The sequence below is a fragment of the Neofelis nebulosa genome, chromosome 4, assembly GCF_028018385.1.
Source record: "Neofelis nebulosa isolate mNeoNeb1 chromosome 4, mNeoNeb1.pri, whole genome shotgun sequence".
In the NCBI taxonomy this organism is placed as follows: Eukaryota; Metazoa; Chordata; class Mammalia; order Carnivora; family Felidae; genus Neofelis; species Neofelis nebulosa.
In genome coordinates, this window is record NC_080785.1 from 169,358,097 (window position 1) to 169,372,817 (window position 14,721).

The following is a 14,721-nucleotide window of genomic DNA, read 5'->3' on the forward strand; positions in this document are numbered from 1 at the left end:
GGGGCAGGGAGAGAGACAGAATCGGAAGCAGGTTGTAGGGTCCAAGCTGTCAGCACAGAGCCCCATGTAGGGCTCGAACTCACCAACCACGAGATCATGACCTGAACTGAAGTCAGACATTTAACTGAGCCACCCAGGTGCCTCTAGCATTGTCACTATTTCTAAAGTGCACAGCTCAGTGGCACCAAGCACACTCTGTCATGCAGCTGCCCCCACCATCCGTCTCCAGAACTTCCCATGTCCCCAAACTGAGACTCTGTCCCCATGAAACATGGACTCCCCACCCCTGGCTCCCCCCATCTACTCTCTGTCTCTGTGGACGGGACTCCTCTAGGGACCCCCTGTGAGTGGGGTCGTGCAGGACGTGTCCTTCTGTGTCTGGCTTCTGTCACTGCACACAGTGTCCTCTGGGTCCATCCACGTGGTGGCAGGCAGCAGGATGTCCTTCTATTTTATTTTATTTTATTTTATTTTATTTTATTTTATTTTATTTTATTTTATTTAAAAAAGCTTTATTTAGGGGCACCTGGGTGGCTCAGTCGGTTGAGCGTCTGACTTCGGCTCAGGTCATGATCTCACAGCTTGTGAGTTCGAGCCCCACGTCAGGCTCTGTGCTGACAGCTCGGAGCCTGGAGCCTACTTCGGATTTTGTGCCTCTCTCTCTCTCTCTGCCCCAACCCACTTGCATTCTGTCTCTGTCTCTTTCAAAAATAAATAAATATTAAAAAAAAAATTTTAGTTTTATTTATTTTAATTTTTCAATATTTATTTATTTTTGAGAGACGGAGACAGAGCATGAGCGGGGGAGGGGCAGAGAGAGGGGGAGACACAGAATCCCTAAGCAGACTCCAGGCTCTGAACTGTCAGCACAGAGCCCGACATGGGGCTCCAGCTCACAAATCGTGAGATCACGACCTGAGCCACAGTCGGATGCTTAACTTATGGAGCCACCCAGGCACCCCATAAAAAAAGTTTTATTTATTTAAGTAATCTCTACACCCAATGTAGGGCTTGAACTCATGACCCTGAGTTCAAGAGTCACACGCTCCTCAATCTGAGCCGACGAGGCACGCCTCCTTCCTTTCTAAGGGCTGAATCATATTCCAGTGTGGACAGACCACATTGTGTATATCTTTCATCCACTGAGGGACATTTGGGTTGTCTCCACCTCTTAGCTATCGTGAACAGTGCCGCAGTGAACATGGATATACAAATACCTGCCCGATTCCCCCCCTTTTTTTAATGCTTATTTATTTTTTTAAATTTTTTTTTAACGTTTATTTATTTTTGAGACAGAGAGAGACAGAGCACGAACGGGGGAGGGTCAGAGAGAGAGAGGGAGACACAGAATCTGAAACAGGCTCCAGGCCCTGAGCTGTCAGCACAGAGCCTGATGCGGGGCTTGAACTCACGGACTGCGAGATCATGACCTGAGCTGAAGTTGGACGCTCAACTGACTGAGCCACCCAGGCGCCCCAATGCTTATTTATTTTTGAGAGAGAGAGAGAGAGAGTATGAGCGGGGCAGGGGCAGAAAGAGAGGGAGACACAGAATCCGAAGCAGGCTCCAGGCTCCGAGCTGTCGCATAGAGCCCGACACGGGGCTCCAACTGTGAAATCATGACCTGAGCTGCAGTTGTTCGCCCGGCCAACTTATCCACCCAGGCGCCCCTGGTCCCTTTTCACTTAAAAAATATAATTTTGTATATAATACTATACACAGAAAAATACAGTGACAGGGACATTGCCTGGTAAAGCAGCTAGGCATGGGCCAGGAATCACGGGGAGAGTCCTGTCACAGCTGCCACGTGGCTTGTAGTAATCTCATTCACATATTGCTTATTTTTTACTTTAACTTTTTATTTTATTTTTTTTTTATTTTAAGTAGGTTCCATGCCCAATTTGGGGCTCAAACTCACGACCCTGACATCAAGAGTTGCATGTCCCACCGACCGAGCCAGCCAGGTGCCCCACTTATCCCTTATTCTTGTTCATCCCCCACAACAGGCTGTGAGCTCCAGGAGGGGCAGGATGGGACCACCAAAGCAAGGTACTCCATGTGTGTTTGACGAATGAATTTCGCTTCCCACGACCCATTCCTCTATAATGGGGCTGGTAGACTTTTTCTGTACAGAGCTAAATAGGAAATATTTTGGTTTTGTTGGCTGTAAGATCTTCATGGCGATGACTCACCTGTACTGTTATAGCCAGAAAACTCCCGAGTCCTAATTCTAACAAGTGGAGACGGCTATGTGCCAATAAGAGTATTTACCCACACGTAAATGTGAACGTCGTATGATTATCATGCGCTGTAAAATAGTCTTTTCATTTTTTTCCAGCCATTTAAAAACGTAAAAACCATTCTAAATTGTACCAAAACAACAGCAGGGGGATGCAACCTACAGGCTGATGCCAACTCTGTAACTTTTTTTTTTTTTTAATTTTTTTTTAACGTTTTTTATTTATTTTTGAGACAGAGAGAGGCAGAGCATGAGTGGGGGAGGGGCAGAGAGAGAGGGAGACACAGAATCGGAAGCAGGCTCCAGGTTCTGAGCCATCAGCCCAGAGCCCGACGCGGGGCTCGAACTCACGGACCGCGAGATCGTGACCTGAGCTGAAGTCGGACGCTTAACCGACTGAGCCACCCAGGCGCCCCTGTAACTTTTTTTTTTTTAATGTTTATTTATTTTTGAGAGAGACAGAGACAGAGTGCAAGTGGGGGAGGGGCAGCGAGAGGGGGAGACACAAAATCTGAAGCAGGCCACGGGCTCCAAGCTGTCAGCACAGCAGAGCCCGATGTGGGGTCTGAACCCACGAACCATGAGAAAATGACCTGAGCTGAAGTTGGTTGCTTAACTGACTGAACCACCCAGGCGCCCCGCCCCCCCCGACTGCGTAACATTTGAAGGATTTGATCAAACATGTTACTTTTCTAGTCAGAAATATATATACTTCATATGTGTAATCTTTTAAGACTGTGGTCTGGAGTGAGACGCATCCCTCCTCCTATCGTCTCTGCCACTGATTCACTGTACGGCCTCGAGGACGTCACTTTCCCTCTCTGATCCCAGGTCTGCAGATGAGAACAGCACACCCTAGGGTCTCCCACGAAGAGCGGACACAAGGAATGACCATGTGTCATTCGCTCACCCACATGAGAGGGAACAAGCATGGCCACCCCATTTGGGAGGAGAGGACGGTGAACTTGGAACAGAAAGCACTTGGCTAAGTTGCCAGGCAGACCGTACTGGGCCTGTGGCCACTTTTGGGGATAGAGCTCAGGTTGCATCTCGGTGACCCCTGGGAGGTCCCTCCTCTCTGGGGACACTGAAGCCACGGGGAGGCTCCAAGCAGACTGCCTCTCATTGCTGTCACTTAGGGTCTGTGTAGGCAGCAGCCTCGGAGAATCCCTCCGTGATCCCTACTTCTTACCATTCGTGGCCTTGTGGGACCCCTACCCTTGTGTGCCTGACTTCTAACCAATACAGTATGTCCAGGTGAAGAGATACGACTTCTGTGATTAGATTCCAAACAATTCTGACATTGCAGATTCTCTCGTTGGTTCTAATGAAGCATGCTGTCTGGTTGGGGAGGCTCATGTGGCCAGGGACTGAGGCCCTCCTACCAACAGCCCCAAAGGAACCGGCTGAGACCAACAGCCAGTCAATGAGCTTGGAAGTGGATCCTTCCCTGCAAGAGCCTTCAGAGGAGACCCCGGAACTGGCTGGCACCTTGCCTGCGGCATTGTGAGAGGTCGTGAAACAGAGGACCCGCTGAGCAGCACCTGGAGTCCTGACCCACAGAAACGGAGATAATAAACCGTGTTGCTTGAAGTGGCTACGTTTGGGGTAATTGGTTACACAGCAATAGCTAGTAAATAGTAGCCTGCTTTCTCCTGCCTCAGGCAGCCATCCCAGGGCATCCCTTAAGCTGGGTGACATTTAGGGGCACCTGGGCGGCTCAGTCAGCTGAGCGTCACTCTTTTTCGGGTCAGGTTATGAGTCGTGGGATCCCGCGGCACGAGCCTCTCTCCCTCCCTCTGCCTCTCTATCTCACTCACTCGCTCTCTCTCCCTGCCTCTCAAATAAAAAAGAAAACAAAACTGGGTAACTATTAGCCAGTGCCATCTATTTACACAGGATGCACAGGGCGCCTTTGGCCCAGTGGCCCCTAGAGGCCAATCAGACCTCCGTGCAATCCGCTCCCGGCTCCGCCCACCTGTCCCGGCCCCGCCCCGCCGGCCTGCGGGCCGCCCCGCCTCCTCTGGCCCACGGCCCCGCCCCTCTGGCCTGCGGCCCCGCCCCGCCCCCGCCCCAGAAGGCCTCGCAGGGATCAGGCCCACGCGTCGCGAGCGCAGTCCAGTAGCTCGTCCCCGCCGCAGCATGAGCGTCCCCGCCGCGCCCCCCATCTTCGCCCCCGGCGAGAACTGCAGCCCCGCGTGGCAGATGGCGCCCGCGGCCTACGACGCGGCGGACATGCACCTGCAGATCCTGGGCAAGCCGGTGATGGAGCGCTGGGAGACCCCCTACATGCACGCGCTGGCGGCCGCCGCCTCCTCCAAAGGTAGCCGGGCACCCACTTGTAACCCGAGGCCGTAGGACTCTCAGATCCGGGGTCCAGCCGGTTCTCCAGCCGATGTGCATCGGAGCGTCTCCGTGTCTCTGGTTTTCTCGCCTGTAAAATGAGGCTAGCGGGGAGCAAGGGGGAAGTAAAGGGGGTGCTGCAGGCACGGGCTTGCACGCAGAAGGCGCCTCCTAAGTACCAGAAACTTCCAGATGGGGAAGGGTCTGGGTCGAGGGAATGGGCCCCACCATGGCGACCTCGGGCGGAGCTCAGCCGCTGTCTTCCCGTGAAGTCGGGGACGCGGTGGGCTATCCCCCCATGAGGTCGGGGACGCGGTGGCGGCCAAGCGAGGGGGGTGGGGGAGCGCTGCCCAGGAGTTCCCAGAAGCCCCGCCCCGGCTACGAATAGCTCTGGGAGAGCTGAGGCTGCCAAACAGCTGTCCCGGTGGCCCTGTGCCTCTATCAGAGCCTGAGGGGTGCCAAGGGTTCCCCAGGTCCCCAGGGGCCAGGCATGGGTCCTCCAGGCCTTTGCACAAGCAGTGTCCCTGCGTGGTTGGGATGTTTCTATCACCTGTCTCTTGTCCAATGGGGACCACCTCCTCCCCAACCGTTGCAGGCCTCAGGCCTCAAACTCACTCCGTTCTCCTGCAGAAACTTCATTGCAGGGGGCAGGAGGGGGAGGCCAGAGAAAAGTAACCGAATCAAGAGATAAGCACCACCAGGGATCAAAGTCCAGGATCTGACCTCCCCACTGGGGCTGGGCCTAAAATCCGCTGCCCACGCCTCCCTGGCTTGCCACCCTCTCTGGCCCCTGGCCAGAGCCCACGCTGTTCCCTCTCAGGGCTAGTGTGTTCTGTGTCACCCTCCGCCTCTGCCCCACTTGTGCTCTCCTGTCCTTGTGGCAAACGTTTCTCTCTGCAAAGACCCTGCCCTCGGGCCCCCTCCTCCAGGCAGCTCCCCCAGCCCCAGCCCGGCGTGTGATGCTGGGATCTTTGCCCAGGGGGCCGGGTCCTGGAGGTGGGCTTCGGCATGGCGATCGCAGCTTCCAGGGTGCAAGAGGCCCCCATCGACGAACACTGGATCATCGAGTGCAATGATGGCGTCTTCCAGCGCCTCCAGGACTGGGCCCAGCGGCAGCCACACAAGGTGCCCGCCTCTGCCTGCACGTCCCCCCTCAGCACTACCCTGTGGGGTCGAGGCTCTTTCCTGGGAGGGGCTGGGGGCCCAGGCAGTGCAAAAATGGAGGAAGTGGTCTTCTCCCTTGGGAGCTCCTCAGCCCTCTCCCTTGCAGCAGGTGGGAAGATCCTGGACCCCTGTGACTCCCGATCTGTTTTCTGTTTCTCCCCTGCCCCAAGGTGGTTCCCTTGAAAGGCCTGTGGGAGGAGGTGGCCCCTACCCTGCCAGACGGCCATTTTGATGGTGAGGGGGCTTGGGGGCTGGGTGGGGGGGAGCCCCTGCCTCATTTTCCACCACTAGCCCCTTCCTTGGCCTGCAGAGGGACCCTCTAGGGAACACACGCTGCAATGTTTCACTTGGGGGTACAGATCCAAGAGCCAGGGCCTGGCACTCGGCAGGTGTGTGGACAACTGAGCAGGACCCCGTTCCCAGAGGAGGCAGCACACTGAGCGCTGGGTGAAGCCTCTGGGGTCTAGTCTCCCCGTGCAGACGCTGCTGGTGAGGCTGCACCCGGCCCTGACCGCGTAGCCTGTGACTTCCTATGCAGGTATCCTGTATGACACCTACCCCCTGTCCGAGGAGACCTGGCATACCCACCAGTTCGCCTTCATCAAGGTAGGACCCGCTGGGTGGGATGGTCACCCCCCAGGGCTGAGTGGGGGGGGGGGGGGCCTGCCCCCTCTTCCTGTTTCTCTGACCCGCTGGGATGCAGGAGGCCGCCCTGGGTGATCCCTCCTGATCACTGTCCCCTGCCCAGGACCACGCCTTTCGCCTGCTGAAGCCCGGGGGCATTCTCACCTACTGCAACCTCACGTCGTGGGGGGAGCTGATGAAGTCCCAGTACTCGGACATCACCACCATGTTCCAGGTGCGGCAGCCTGGGAGCTCCCCGTGGGTCTCCGCCCCACCCCCCCGAGCCAGGCAGCAGCTGGAGTAGCTTGTGACCTAGGGCGTGGTTCTTGACCTCAGGGGCCGATGTCTTGGGTGGAATGTGAGCTCCAGGAAGAAGTGTGTCAAGTCTCTCCCCAGCTATAACACCTTCCTGGCTCCCCAGTGCCCTCAGGATACAGCCCAGCCCAGCTGGGATATAGCCCAGCCTCCCCACCCAGGCGTCCCCCTCCCTCTGCCCTCCTCCACCCAGCGTGTCTTTATTGGTTTAGCCACGCTGTCTCCGGCCTTGGCTCACGTTCTCCCTGCTGCCTGAGAGGATGTGCAGTAGGCAGCGGCTGGCACCCCATGACAGCAGGAAACTGCTGCCCGAGTCGAGACCCCTGGAGATGCCTCCCCAGACTGGGCTCCCTCCCGGGGGCCTTGGCAATTACAAACGCTGTGCCAGGAAGAGTGGGCGCCGTGGGGGTCTCGTGTGGCCTGGTGGCTTGCAGTGACCTGGCCTGTCTCTCCCGCCACCAGGAGACACAGGTGCCAGCCTTGCTGGAAGCGGGCTTCAGGCGGGAGAACATCCACACGGAGGTGATGGAGCTGGTCCCACCGGCCGAGTGCCGCTATTACGCCTTCCCTCGGATGATCACGCCCCTGGTCACCAAGCACTGAGCCTGCCTGGGCCTCCGGCTTGACCACAGGGGGGCCGCAGTCCCATCCCCGTGCCCCACTCGGTGCCTTCGCAGCCGGGAGTGCAGGCTCTGGGCTCTCGTGGCCCTGGGTTCAAGTCCCGGCCCACACCCGCAGTGGGACGCAGGGCCAGCTTCCCTGACCTTCCCTGCAAGGGGATACCGCTACCTTCCTCTCAGGGGCACTGAGGGTAAAATAAACACTAACACTGGGCTTACCCAGCACAGTGCCCCTCACCCGCACTTCCGTTTCCTTCTGCCCCCCAAAACCAAGAGCAGCATGTGTTAAATGGATTTCTGGGGAGCCCCCGTGTCTCTGGGCCAGCACGTGACCCTCCTGGCGCCCAGGCCGGGGGACCGGAGTAGCCGTCAGAGCTCGTGAGCCCCTGCCTCCAGTCAGCAGTGGGGGTACAGACGGGGTGCGGAGCCGCATCGGGGCCACCGCGTCTCTGGTCCCACCGTCAGGCGGGGCCTTGAAGGAAAGCAAAGCCTGGAAGCCCAGCCTTGCTGGCGAGGACCCACACCACAGCCCAAGACGTGCCTCCCGAGGCTGGCCGTGCCCCGACTTTCCCACCCTCTGGCGCCCACGTGGCCACCCGCTGCCCTCCTCTGTGCCCCTCCACAGGCTCTCGGGCCCGTCCGCTCCCCTCCGTCGTCGGTCTCGGGGAGGCCACGCGCAGGGGCCCGGGCCGCTCCCACACCTCCCCGAGGCCCCACCGCCCACACGCGGCACGCAGAGAGGGTGGTGGCGAGGTGGGTGTAGCAGGTTTATTGGCCATGGTCAGGGCCGCCGCAGGGGCCGGGGGGCCGGCACTACCTGCGGTACCAGACACGGAGCCTCTTCTCCCTCTTGATCTTCTTCTGCAGCTGCAGGATGCCGTAGAGCAGGGCCTCCGCCGTGGGCGGGCAGCCTGCGTGGGGGGGGGGGGGGGGGGGGAGGGGTGCCTCAGTTTCCCTGTGGCAGGGAGGGGGGGCCCCCTGGCCCTAGACTATCCCGGACCAGCGACTGCATTGTAGACCCCGTGCCCATCCTCCCTGCCGGGGCCGCTGACCCTCGTTTTCTCCCGCCGCTCGGCAGAGGGTGCCTGAGCCAGGATGCAAGTCAAAGGGCCTCGCTGAGGGCTGCAGAGCCGGGTCCAGGCGAAGGGTGAGGCGGGGCCCCCGCTCCAGTACCAGCTTTCGTCGGTACTGCCTGGGCGGCGGGTCTGGCCCATCACGGGGCAGGAGCCAGCAAGATGGGCGGTGCCCGGATCCTGACCCTGGCCTCCAAGCGCTGGCCAGTGGGGAGGCCGGGGCCACCCCTCCTGGGCCAAGCTGCCCTGCCCGCTATTGCCACGACCCGGCTCAGAGACCCCTGGCGGGACACGTGCGGCCTGCCTCCTGACCCTGGGTCACACTCACCTGGTGGCGGGCCCTTCAAAGAGTGGGCGGGGGGAGTTGAGGGGGCAGAGCGGCCGGGGGCGGGCAGGGAGGCCCATATGGTCCACAGACCGACGGGCAGCCCTGGAGAAATGCTCCCCTACAGTCCCTGTCCCCAGCAGGGGAACTGACCGGGGCCTGGCCCCTGGCCCGCAGGGGGGTCCTACGTGCCCTCCCTACCAGACCGGCTCCGTCCCCCCGGCCTGGGGGCTGCCCGGGGCCCGGCGTGGAGATCCGCAGAATGCGAAACGAATCAACACCATGTCACGGTGAACTCGACTCCAACGTCAAAACCCCTTCCTCTGCCTCGTGAGATGCCAGGCGGGACTTCGGCTTCTCGGGGGACGTGGAATTGCGGCCTTGAGCACCCCTGCTCTGCGGACACTTGGGCCGGGTGTTCGGTGCCGGCACTGAGCCCGTCTGCAGGCTACGCACCGACCCCTGACCTCCAACCACCGGCGGGGAGGATGCCTGGGGCCCACGGGTGGCCAGGTAACACACGGGACGCCAGTGACTGTGCACCTGAGACAGTCAGTGCTTCTCCAGTGTCCGTGTACCACACGCGTCGTAGGAGACGTACTTACTGACGCCAAGAAAACTATTACTTGTTTCCCGACAGAGATTAAGGGGGGGGGGGGGGCCTGGATTTTTATTTCCTGAATCTGGCCACCCCGGCAATCTGGGGCCAGGGGAGTCTCGCTCTCCTTGGCGAGAATGAGAACCGTGCACACGGTTCCCTTATTTTTTGGCTGTTTTTCTGGTCTTGTACACGAAATGTAGTTTAAAGCTGGCAGGTGCCTGCGGCACCCCCCCGCCGGCTCAGGCCAGGCTTCGGCAGCAGCCTGCTCCAACATCTGGATACAAGCCAAGACTCTTCGGGTGGGGAGACCTTCGAGGGGCAGGGGAGGGGGAGGCCGGGGATTCACCCTTCTGCCTGGACCAAAATCTGACCCTCCTTTTGATGGGGGGAGCCCACTGTCTCTGGAGTGCAGGCGCCCCATGGAGCGGGAGGGTGTGGGCAGGGCTCTGCCGCAGGGGCCGCGGGGACCTACCTGGGACGTAGATGTCCACGGGCACGATGCGGTCACAGCCCCTCACGACGGAGTACGAGTAGTGGTAGTAGCCGCCTCCGTTGGCACAGCTGCAGGGGGGGCACGTGAGGGCCACGCTGGCCACCCCGGCCTGCCCTCCCTACCCGCCGCCCCCCCCCCCCCCCCCCCCCAATCACGGCGGCCTTCCAGGGCACACAGGCGTCAGGAGCGGGCAGGAATGCGGGGTGGAGGCACAGGAAACAGAATGGCCACCTGACGCCTCCTGCGGGATCAGGAAGAGCAGAAGCAAACGGGCGGACCCCGAACACACGCCGCTCAGGGAGGGGACCAGACACGAGAGGCCACACGGGGTGTGAGTCCGCGTGTGTGAAACGTCCAGGACGGGCTCATCCGGGGACAGGAAGGGGGGCTCGTGGGGGCCGGGGAGGGGGACAGGGTTTCCTTCTGGGCCGATCGAATGTTCTGGGATTAGAGAGAATCACGGGCCCGCGCACGGTAACAGGATGAACTCGAGGCGGCTCGACGCAAGAGCTGAGTGACGCGACCGCCTGACGACGCAGGGAAGGCGGTCAGTGGGCGGCACGCGGAGAGGCGAGGAGACGGAGCGCGCACGGGGCAGGCCGAGGCAGGCACAGACAGAACGGGCGCGACTGCGCGGACGGGAGGGACGTTGTGGGGCGGGCAGCGGGCGCAGAGCGGCGGGACGCGCGCCGGCGCTCACCTGCCCATGGACACGACGTAGCGAGGCTCCGGCATCTGGTCGTAGACCTGGAGGAGACGGCGGGGTGTGGGTGCGGCTCGGGCCAGGGCGCGGGGGGCGGGCCGCGGGACCAGGCCTACCTTGCGCAGGGCCGGGGCCATCTTGTTGGTGAGCGTGCCGGCCACGATCATGACGTCCGCCTGGCGCGGGCTGGCGCGGAAGACCACGCCGAAGCGGTCCATGTCGTAGCGGGGCGCGGCCATGTGCATCATCTCCACGGCGCAGCAGGCCAGGCCGAAGGTCATGGGCCACAGGGAACTCTGCCGGGGGCCGGCGCGGTCAGCCCGGGAAGGGCGCGGCACGGCACGCCAGCCACGCCGCCCCCCTGCCCTCCACCACGTGACCTCCGGTGCCTGTCACTGGCCCAGTATGCCCTCCAGGAAGGTGAAGTGAGCCACCCCGGGGCGGGGAAGGGGGGGGCGCAGCGCTTCCTCTGTCTGCCCAGTCGGGGACAGGGACGTGGCCCCCACTGCCCGCTCCGTGCTAATACAGGTGGCAGGGCTTAGGCCACACAGCAGGCCGACCCTGACAGCATCGCGGGGTTCCACCGCCCCGAGCAACGCCGCGCGGGGCACCTCCGTGCCGTGGCTGCAGGCCCTGGCAGAATGTTCGCCGTGGCCCCACTCTTACACACAGACAGAAACAGCGGGGGACTCTTAACGGTGGCCTGCCCCTGGACACCCCCCGGCACACCAAGAGGAGCTACTGTCCTGCGAAACAGGAGGTCAGTGGGCGGCGCAGACGTGCACGATTCGGGGGAGGGGACCCAACACGAACGGCTCTGTGGTCAGTCCTGGGGGCGGGGGAGGGTGTTCAGGCTTTTCCCAGGAAGGAGCCCCTGTTCTTGGCCTGCACAACGTTCCCAATTACAAAAATCACTCCTACATTAGAAGAGAAAAGAGGGAGGGTGGGGCGCCTGGGCAGCTAAGTCAGCCAAGAGTCCAACTCTCGCCTTCGGCTCAGGTCACGATCTCAGTTTGTGAGTTCAAGCCCCGTGCCAGGCTCTGCGCTGACAAGGCGGGTCCTGCTTGGGGTTCTCACTCTCTGCCCCTCCTCCACTCGGTCTCCCTCTGCCTCTCTCAAAATAAATAAGCTTTAGGGGCGCCTGGGTGGCGCAGTCGGTTAAGCGTCCGACTTCAGCCAGGTCACGATCTCGCGGTCCGTGAGTTCGAGCCCCGCGTCAGGCTCTGGGCTGATGGCTCGGAGCCTGGAGCCTGTTTCCGATTCTGTGTCTCCCTCTCGCTCTGCCCCTCCCCCGTTCATGCTCTGTCTCTCTCTGTCCCAAAAAAAAAAAAAATAAATAAAAAAAAAAAAATAAATAAGCTTTAAAGAAAAATTAAAAAAAAAGAAAAAAAAGAAGAAGAACGAACAGAAACAGAAAAACTACAGAGGGCAGGCAGGCCATCCTCTCTGGGGGCCAAGGGAGGGACCAGGAAGCAGGGCAGGGGCACCGAGAGGACATCGGGGCCAGGAGCAGCCAGGGGCAGGTGTGCACGCACACGCGGCAGGAGGCCCGAGGGACGGAGGAGGGGGCGGGGGCTCACCCGGCGGGCCCAGTTGATGAGGTCGTCCAGCTTGGCCACCACATACTCGCCCCGGCTGCTGGGAAGCGCGGTGGGTTTGGGGACCACGGCTCCAGCCTTGGACACCGCGGGCTGGGTGCTGGACACAGAACACAGAGTGCAGGGGAGGGAGGGGACGTCAGCCAGGCGGGCATCCAGACAGCCTGCAGCCCAGAGCAGCCTCTCAGAGGGCAGCACCAAGCTGGCCCCCAGCATCCGGGCAGCCAGGCCGGGGGCAGGACGTGCCTGCCGAGCGAAGCAATGAAATGAAGGGCCCTTCTGGTCTGGGGACGTGCAGCCGGAGTCTCAGGCGCGCCCTGAGGGCGGGGACCGTGGTGTATCACCCTCCTGGGAGGAGGGAGGGGCTGGAGTCACCATGGGCAGCTGCCGTGCCAAGGGGAGGCTTTCGGGTGTGTGCAGGTGCCCAGGAAGGCTGGCCTCACCTGCTGGGGCTGTCAGCGGCCACGCTCGAATGGACACTTCGACCCTGCAGAGCCACGCCCACACCAGAGCTGCGGGGAGAGGGGGTGCACGTGAAGAGGAGCCTGGGGTGCCCCGTGACGCTGTCACAGGGGCCACACTAAGGGGGAAACTTCACCCGGGGCCAAATCTGGCCCTCTGCCTGTTTTTGTAAATAAAGTTTTATTGACTGGCCAGCACATCCACCCAATTCCTGCTTTTTTGCAGCCCTTTTCACAAAGGCCGAGCTGAGTGGTCTCCACAGAGACAACCTGGCCCTTCGTGGAAAAAGTCTGCTGAGCCCTGGGCTACAAAGTATCTGGTTTTCCTCTTATAATTCTCTCATTTTCCCCTTGACTTCACACTGAGTGTGTATTTTATCCCCAGGAAAACGTCCTTATCAAAACAGGGCAAACTCAGCCCAAATCCGTGTGCTTCTCAAAGCCTCCCAGCTCCCTCCATTAGGAAGAGCCTCTCCTTAGACTGGCCACGTCCCGGGTCCCATGGCACTGGAGGTTTGACTTCCGGACTCCGTCCACCAAGAGGGCACGGTGGCCACCTGCCTCCCTGTCCTAAGGAGGCCCACCCGAGGCTGCGATCTGAGCAGATGCGCCAGACGCCTTCCTGCAACAGGCAACAAGCGAGTGGTGACGGAACCCGGGCAGGCAGGTGCGGGTCTGAGTGACGGCTCTGCCGCCACGTGGACGGTGCCCACTAAGGGGCCTGAACCCCACCTGCCGCGGGACACCGTCAGCCCCAGCGCTGCCCGGCTCACTGTGTGACCTTCAGCAGCTGGGCCCCCTGCCTGATGCTGCTGAAGGGCCGTCCCAGCTCCGAGGTGCTCTGACCCACCCCCTGCCCCTCCCCTGGCCCCACTGAACCCTCCGTGTCAGGGCCTTGAGGTGGGGGAGGGACACACAGACACTCACCGCAGAGCAAGGATCTGGCGGAGCAGGCCGGGAGCTGCAGAGAGAACCATGCGGTGGAGGCGATGAGCCCAGGCAGCAACACTGGCAGTAAACCCGGGACCCAGATGGGCCTGCAGGGTCCGGCCTCCAGGAGCTTCCCCACAAGTTCCCCCCGCCTGGCGTTTCCTTCCTCTTACCCTTGGTCTATCTAAATTCCACTTAACAAACCCTTGCGAAGAGAGGTCGTTCAGAATATGAGCCACACGGTGTCACTGCCCTGCTCGATACCCCAAGCCCTGAACGAAAAGCCAAACCACACCAGGACCATCCTCCCTTTCCTCAAGCACGTCAGTGTCCCTCCTGCCCCAGGGCCTTTGCACTTGCGGCTTCCGGTGCCTGGAGCACCCTGCCCCACACGTGCACTTGGCCAGCGCTTCCTACGGGCAGGCTTCAGGTCTACACCAGCCCCCCAGACTCCCTAGATCCTGTCACCCTGTTGCGTCTCCATGTATGTGTTGTGCGGTGCCCGTCTCTCCCAAGATGCGGCTTCCCTGGGGTCCTGTGACTTGGTGCCCCACAAGTGTGCGCGACTAAACAAATCCGCAGACACCAGCGAGGCTCCGGGCTCCGGGCTCCGGGCCCCGGGCCGGGGCTCTGAGGTTTCGGAGGCTGGGCCTGAAGACCAAGCTAACCGCCGGGGCTCGCCGACGGGCCGCCTCTCTCTGTGCCTCGGTTTCCTCAGTTGGAGACTGAGGGCTCTGGATAAGCTGACAGCGGGGTAAACGCCCTTCCCCCCTCAGGTGCCGCCAGATCTCGCCGTTCGGCCCTTGGACCACGAACGCACCACCCGGGTTTCGAAACAGAATCCTGACTCTGTGTCTCCGCGCAACCGCCTTCCTTCGCGCTATGACTTCTGTCCTGTGCGTTCAACCCCTAATCCGGGGACGGGGGTCTCTGCAGCGGGACGGGCTGGACACCGGTCCCCGCCCGGCCGGACCGCGTGCCTGTTTCCTCGCCGTCCCCGCGCCGCTCCCCTCCCGGGACCCGGAGGGGCAGCCCCGCGACGCCGCGACCCCCGACGCACTCACCCGCCAGCGCCGCCATGTTGGCCTCGGCCTTCAAACAACCCCTGCGGTCCGTCCGCCTTAGCGCTCCGGGTCTCCAGGGCCGTCTCCCAAAGCGGCTCGGCCGGGCCGCGGAAGCGAGGAGCCGGGCCTGGGACGTTCCGCCCGCGCGGACTTCCTCCCGACGCGTGC

At 61.2% G+C, this 14,721-nt stretch overlaps 2 protein-coding genes across 3 annotated transcripts; one reads left to right on the forward strand and one right to left on the reverse strand.

The window, feature by feature from the left end:
- The first annotated feature begins 4,304 nt into the window (after nucleotides 1–4,304).
- GAMT (guanidinoacetate N-methyltransferase) lies at nucleotides 4,305–7,542 on the forward strand. The gene is made up of 6 exons (XM_058728546.1): nucleotides 4,305–4,562; nucleotides 5,562–5,707; nucleotides 5,917–5,980; nucleotides 6,285–6,352; nucleotides 6,495–6,605; nucleotides 7,148–7,542. The coding sequence occupies exons 1-6, from the start codon at nucleotides 4,382–4,384 to the stop codon at nucleotides 7,286–7,288; spliced, it is 711 nt and encodes a 236-aa protein (XP_058584529.1). The 5' UTR covers nucleotides 4,305–4,381; the 3' UTR covers nucleotides 7,289–7,542.
- A 509-nt stretch (nucleotides 7,543–8,051) lies between these two features.
- Nucleotides 8,052–14,667, reverse strand: NDUFS7 (NADH:ubiquinone oxidoreductase core subunit S7). Of its 2 annotated transcripts, XM_058728548.1 has the most exons (8): nucleotides 14,554–14,667; nucleotides 13,487–13,520; nucleotides 12,542–12,610; nucleotides 12,081–12,198; nucleotides 10,617–10,796; nucleotides 10,498–10,544; nucleotides 9,777–9,865; nucleotides 8,052–8,216 (listed from the first exon to the last, which is right to left on the reverse strand). In XM_058728548.1, exons 1-8 carry the CDS (start codon nucleotides 14,567–14,569, stop codon nucleotides 8,119–8,121), a joined length of 651 nt encoding a protein of 216 aa, XP_058584531.1. In that variant the 5' UTR covers nucleotides 14,570–14,667; the 3' UTR covers nucleotides 8,052–8,118. The 2 variants fall into 2 exon arrangements, with proteins under 2 accessions (XP_058584531.1, XP_058584530.1); XM_058728547.1 differs by lacking the exon at nucleotides 14,554–14,667 and having other exon boundaries at nucleotides 13,487–13,551.
- Nucleotides 14,668–14,721: the final 54 nt, after the last annotated feature.